At 47.1% G+C, this 6030-nt stretch overlaps 1 protein-coding gene and 1 non-coding gene across 2 annotated transcripts; both read right to left on the bottom strand.

The window, feature by feature from the left end:
* Positions 1-1783: 1783 nt before the first annotated feature.
* On the bottom strand, positions 1784-4967 carry LOC119361863 (co-chaperone protein p23-1-like). Its single transcript, XM_037627022.1, has 6 exons — positions 4778-4967; positions 3137-3323; positions 2883-3042; positions 2762-2790; positions 2594-2684; positions 1784-2082 (listed from the first exon to the last, which is right to left on the bottom strand). The coding sequence occupies exons 1-6, from the start codon at positions 4780-4782 to the stop codon at positions 2027-2029; spliced, it is 528 nt and encodes a 175-aa protein (XP_037482919.1). The 5' UTR covers positions 4783-4967; the 3' UTR covers positions 1784-2026.
* Positions 3737-3816, bottom strand: TRNAL-UAG. Its single transcript has one exon. It is a non-coding gene; the product is annotated as a tRNA-Leu (tRNA).
* Positions 4968-6030: the final 1063 nt, after the last annotated feature.

Here is a 6030-nt window from a genome sequence, read left to right as displayed (position 1 = left end):
GGGTGGAAGGGGAGGGGCGGCCGGAGGAGGAGAAGGAGGGAGGGGCGGCCGGAGGAGGATGAGGGAGAGGGGCGGTGGGTGGAGGGCGGCCGGAGGAGGGAGGGGAGGAGGGAGTACCTCGGCGAGGAGCAGCGCGGCGGCGGCGGACGACGTACGGGTTCGGCGTGGCGAGAGCGAGTGAGAGGGAGTGAGTGTGAGAGGGTGAACCGCTCCAGGATAAGGTAAGTAAGTAGTAACGCGTTTCAGAATAACGCGCTACTGCTACGGGCCGTAGCAGTAACGCTGGTCAGTGGTACGCGCTATTGCTAAGTGAAGCTAGCCATCTGCTCCCACTACAAATATAGCAGCAACACGGTTTCGCGGAACGCGCTACTGCTAAAGTAGTAACAGTAGCGCGGTCTATTTAAAACGCTACTACTAAGTAGCAGTAGCGCCTTGTTTTGTCCAGCGCTACTGCTAAAATATTGTGTATAAGGTTTTCCCTAGTAGTGCACGAGGATTATTGCGATGGTGGTCATCTCCTACGTTGGAGGTGGTCCGTCTGAGGCTGGGTGATCGGATCTCGAGATATGTAATCTACTTTCGGCTGGGAGTCAGAGAGACATAGTTGCCGGTAAAAACTGAGCCGATGGCGGCGTTCTGCGGCGTTACCTTGATGAAGGCATCGTTCTGTAACTACTGTCGACCCACTCGTGCTGCCCCGGAGGAAACCCTAGGATCTGGTTTTCCAGATTGGACGATGGCGGCATTGCGGTGCCGTTTATCTCTATGGGACATCGTTTGTGGAGCAGCGCTGGAAGTCAGAGGTAGGAGGTGCAGCGGCTTCGTCTTGAATGGAGCTTCGGTGGAGATGTCAAATCATGCATGACCGACAGGTGCTACTCTTTGTCATGCCTGATCAACAGATGCTACGCACGACAGATCTTTCAAAAACTTCAAGCTGTATTGGCTGGTGATACTTGGCGGCATGGTGTTGAGATGTGCCGGCGGCGACCGCGACGTGCTCAGCAGTTGACACGTCTCCAACGTAAAAGAATTTACATATTCTGCTCACTCTGTACTAATCAAAACATATTCGTGGTACTGGTTCCTGCTGCTGCTTAATTGTAAGCCCTTTTTTTATAAGCTTCTATCTTAGCAAATAATGTAATTATTTAGCAGCTTGCTTTCATGGCTTTGGATCTTGCTTGAAAAACCTACAGCTGGAAGTGTTTTCTTGCAGCAGCACAAGCTCGGTGGCAGCCGCCATCCCAATCTCTAGACTACTGTGACTTATGCAGGGGGGCAAGCTGCTCGCGCACAAGGCCGGACCTGATGCCCTCGACGCCACCACCATACAGGAGCTTGCTCGATATCGTTTTTGGATTACTGTCATGTCCGTCAGAACTTTTATAAATGAAGTCTAACTTTTATAAATGAAGTCTAGCCTACAACAAGATGAACAACGAAAGAGCTTATGTTAACATAATTTTAGGTCTTATTTATGTCTCGAGAGGACCCAATAAATATCCGGTGGATAGAACGTATGAATATCCAGCGGGTTTGAGCATGTTGATAATTTTTTTCACCCATAGATTTTTAATGGACGGTCAAAGACTGTCTTCATGGATTTTTTTGCCATCCTCACCTATAGGAGTACCACTTTTCGCATCTGTATCTGTATTTAATATCATTGTCCTTTGACGTGCGATGATGAACCGGGTACTGCAATCGATGCCGACTACAAAATGTTATATCTCTAGTAAAATCCTGTCAGTTCTACATATCGCCTACATTTAAGCTATTTCATGTTTTCACCAACAGTAAGCAATCTTATATTATCTGAGATACGTGGCACCACAATCTCATGTAATTACAGTACCATAGCAGGTCTAAAATTAAACAAAAGGTGCAGAATAACGTTGAACACTACAGATAGCCCCAGGCCAAAAGCTACCAACACCACCTCTACGTACTACCGAAATTCAGGCGCACACCAGAATTCTACCTCGCCACTAGAAACAGATCCCATGATCATCAGCTGCATTTACAGCAACGCCACCCCTCCTTTGCTCCCCGGCTCTGCCTCAGCATCTACATCACCTGCATTTACAACAACATGGTTAGTAGTTCAGCACACAGTACTACCCATAAAATCCATTTTCAACATCCAAGAGTCGAGACCAGACTCCAGAAGTTCTTTGTGTTTTTTCGAAATGGTCAAGTTATTTATGCTAGGTTGCAATAAATAGACCAAATCAAAATTTTGTAATAATTCACAAAAGAGAAGGCCAGCCAAAGTCTTTCTGTACTGTTCTTGGAACAGATGGTTTAAGGCAGTTGCCTCGACTTGCATTCAACAACACTGGACAGAGTTCGACAATTCCAGAGACATGTTTATGTGATGGGCAGATTATGAAAGCAACACTGAAGATATGTCTATGCTACTCTCAAATTGATTAAGAGTAGGATTCAGCAAAATGTCTTACTAGTATCCTCGTTCTGAACATTATCGGCATGGCACTAATCAAATAGCAGGACGGAAATATGAAGCCTTGAACAGCCACATGCTCCCAAACAAATCATGAGGTGCAAGATAAACATCATAAGCTACCTTTGTTAGCACTGTCCACCACATTGTCTTCATCCTCCTCCTCCTCAATCTCATCATCATCGTCGTCATCACCACCTCCCATGTCCAGCTTCTGCAATCACAAAGAAGAATGAGAAGCCTTGCTAACATTTACTTGGTAAGCGAAGAAATATTGTACCAGGCCTATACCGAGAAGTCCATATCACCAAAGTCACCAACTGCGAGACAGATAACCTGAGGTCAGTTCACCCCGAACAGTGTAGTATGGTATAGGACCCAAACAAACACATGTTTGAACCACATTACTTACATCCGGCATCTTCATCATCCTCATCTTGCCATTTATCCCAGTCAACCTTCAGGAACACAGGTGGCCTACCTTCCTTCTTGAGCAGCCTAGGCCACCACTTGCCCTCAGCTTTCTTGACAAGGTAGCATATAGTCCTCGGGGCAACAGCCGCTTGGCTCTCCTGCATGTAATGTAAACACATAAATAACAGCAGTCAGCATGTAAAAAGTGCACCCCCAAGAAGATGACATTTGCCAGTAATTGCAGACACCAACCTCAACACTGACAGCATCAAAGAGCTCAAGGTCAAGCTCATACTGCATGTCATCAGCAGGGGCCTTTGCTGAGAAGTTGAAATGGCCATCAGGCCTCAGGTTGAGCTTCACATCCTTTGCGTCGGGCAGCTCAATCGTCAAGTAAACCTTGTTCAGCCTCTGCGCCCACTTAGTGCTCGGGTGGCGACTGCACTCAAAACAATCCCCGTCACGATTTCAATCAAATCTCATTTCTACAATCATGAAAATCATTATCAACAAATAAGAAATGGCCAGACAATTTGTTGGCCAAAAAATGGCAACTTTTCGTGAGGTTGGCCAAACAAATGGTAATCAGCCACCAATCATGCTCTGGAACGCCAAAACAGGGCAGCCCTTTTAGCAAAAACCTAGGATATCACAAATCGCAATAACACGCATGCTTGTGCCTACTAACCAAGAAATACAGCAACTTGCAAGGCGCAATGCGCAGACTCCCAGGTCCCAACTCCAAGGTGCAATGGACATAATTAATCTAATTTAGTAATGATTAGTGCACTTCTACAAGATTAGTGGATTTACAGAATGGAGAAAAATAAAAGGTACATTGAAAAAAAAGTTTGACAGCTGTGGGATTTGAACCCACGCCCTTTCGGACCAGAGCCTAAATCTGGCGCCTTAGACCACTCGGCCAAACTGTCTTGATGCTTAATTATCTGTATTGGCCATATAGTCATGGTAATCACAACTCACAGTGTTACATATACAGCTTATCCGAGAGAGAAAACAGTCTTGCTTCCAGTATATACATATTTTGTCCTATCCTTGATCCATATGCTAACAGGCAACTTCTCAAACTAGTGATCATGTATGTGTAGTACTCGCGATACATCCATTTGAGTAAAAAACTTTTTGGGACAGAGGGAGTAATTGATAACCAATTTCTTGGTGCGAGAGCAGATAGGATTCAATAAGAGACCTCCAAATAATTGACAACCAATTAGAAACAATACAAATAATTGATAACCTAGAGTCTGAAGCAACCAAACTAGCAAAGAATTGTTGATGTCGCTAGAGATCACACCACAAAAATGATCTCTAAAGATCACACACAAACAAACAACCAAAGAATTGGGGCACACACAAGGCGCAACATCCAAACAAAACCTTGCCACTTGATTTTCCATCCAATAGTCTGTGAGGTTGGCCAAACAAATGGTAATCAACCAATCATGCTCTGGAACGCCAAGACAGGGCGGCCCTCTGAACAAAAAACCTAGGACATCACAAACCGCAATAACACGCACGCTTGTGCCGCCTAACCAAGAAATACAGCAGTAACTTACAAGGCGCAATGTCCAGACTGCAAAGTCCCACCTTCCAGAGCCATGATCCAATCCAATCTAACTGACTAAACAAACTAGTACTACTGTATATGACAGACAGACAGACAAGAAGACCATATGCAGAATCCAATACTGTAATAACCAAACTAAAATAGCAGCGCCCCGTCAATCAATCCCATCCCAGCCCAGCCCAGCCCAGCCCGGTCAGCCGGCGGCATGGCGACCTACCACAAAATCAACCACGCGACCGCACATGAATCTCGTCAATCAATTAGAACAAGAGAACGCACAGAGAAGGATCGCGAGCGGCTATCACCTCATGATTGCTGGAGGAAATCCCGCTCCTGCCGTGCGGGGATCTGCGGTTTAGGGTTCAGAAGAGTCGCGGCACCAGGACCAGGAGGGGAGGGAGAGCGCCTGCCTGAGGAGAGAGAGGCGGAGGAAACGACGAGCAAGAATGTTGAGGAAGGGGTTGCGGCGGAGTGGAAGGGGATAGGAGGGAGGTCAATGAGGGCAAAGCCGTAAATAGGGGCTGCCTTAGCTGCTTCGGTAAGGCTCTGGATCGTTCGATGTCCTTCGGGTTTGATTTTTCTTTTCTCTTTTTGAGATTTTCTGGTTTTCCTTTTTTACATCATCTACTCTGATTTATTTTTTGAGATAATAACATCGCAGGTCCTTCAATTTGTCATGCATGTGATGGTTTGGTCCTAAAACTTGTAAAAGCTAACTATGCAGTCATAGAACATGTTTCTGATGTGCATGTTTAGTCCTGGGCCAATCAGAAGCAGCCAAGTGGCGCCAGCTGGATCAGGCCGGTCGTTGCCGCACATTTTACAGATTCCCCCGTCTTTCTGTCAAATTATCCCGCGGGACACATTGAATCCGGTTGAGCCCTTCTGCGACCACTCGTCGATGGCCGCGGTGGACGCGCTCGTGCTGCTCGCCGTCCTCGTTGCGCTGGGCTTCCTCGTGGGCCCGCACGTCAGGCTGCTGCTGCTCGAGGCACGCGCGCTGCTCCATCCGGCCGCGTCCTGCCTCGGCCGCGCCGCTCGCGGGGGCCGGGACCGGGGCCGTGCTCGGGTGGTGGCTGTTGGAGCAGCAAGCGCACAAGTGCGGCAAGCAGCGCTGCAGGGGCCTCAAGAAGGCCGTTGTCGTGAAATTGTCACGGCAGATGTCCTCGTTGAAAGGACTTAGTCGTGAGGCCAACACATCTATGTGGTAGCTGCAAAGAACAGGGACACATGAAGAGTGAATGCAAAAATAAGGTTTTCTGTGTGGTGTGCCAGAGGCCATCTCACAGTACTGAAGAGTGTACTATGCTGAAACAGGCTAAACCAATTGCCAAGTATGTTGGTTATGGGGCCAGGGGATTGGGATGCCTTCTGGTTCAGAACATTAAAGATATTGTAGCTGCTGAACACATAAATCTCATGGCTTTGGTTACTGTGCATGAAGGACAGTTAAATGACACCACTGTGGCCTATGGCTTCAGCAAGATGTTTGAGTGGGGATGGACTTGGAGAGTCAAATTTCAGAGTCCAAAATCTTTTCCTATGAGATTCCCTAGTA

The sequence above is a fragment of the Triticum dicoccoides genome, chromosome 1A (genome assembly GCF_002162155.2).
Source record: "Triticum dicoccoides isolate Atlit2015 ecotype Zavitan chromosome 1A, WEW_v2.0, whole genome shotgun sequence".
Lineage (NCBI taxonomy): Eukaryota > Viridiplantae > Streptophyta > Magnoliopsida > Poales > Poaceae > Triticum > Triticum dicoccoides.
Note: the sequence above shows the minus strand (reverse complement) of the source record. Positions and strands in the feature narration are given on the sequence as shown.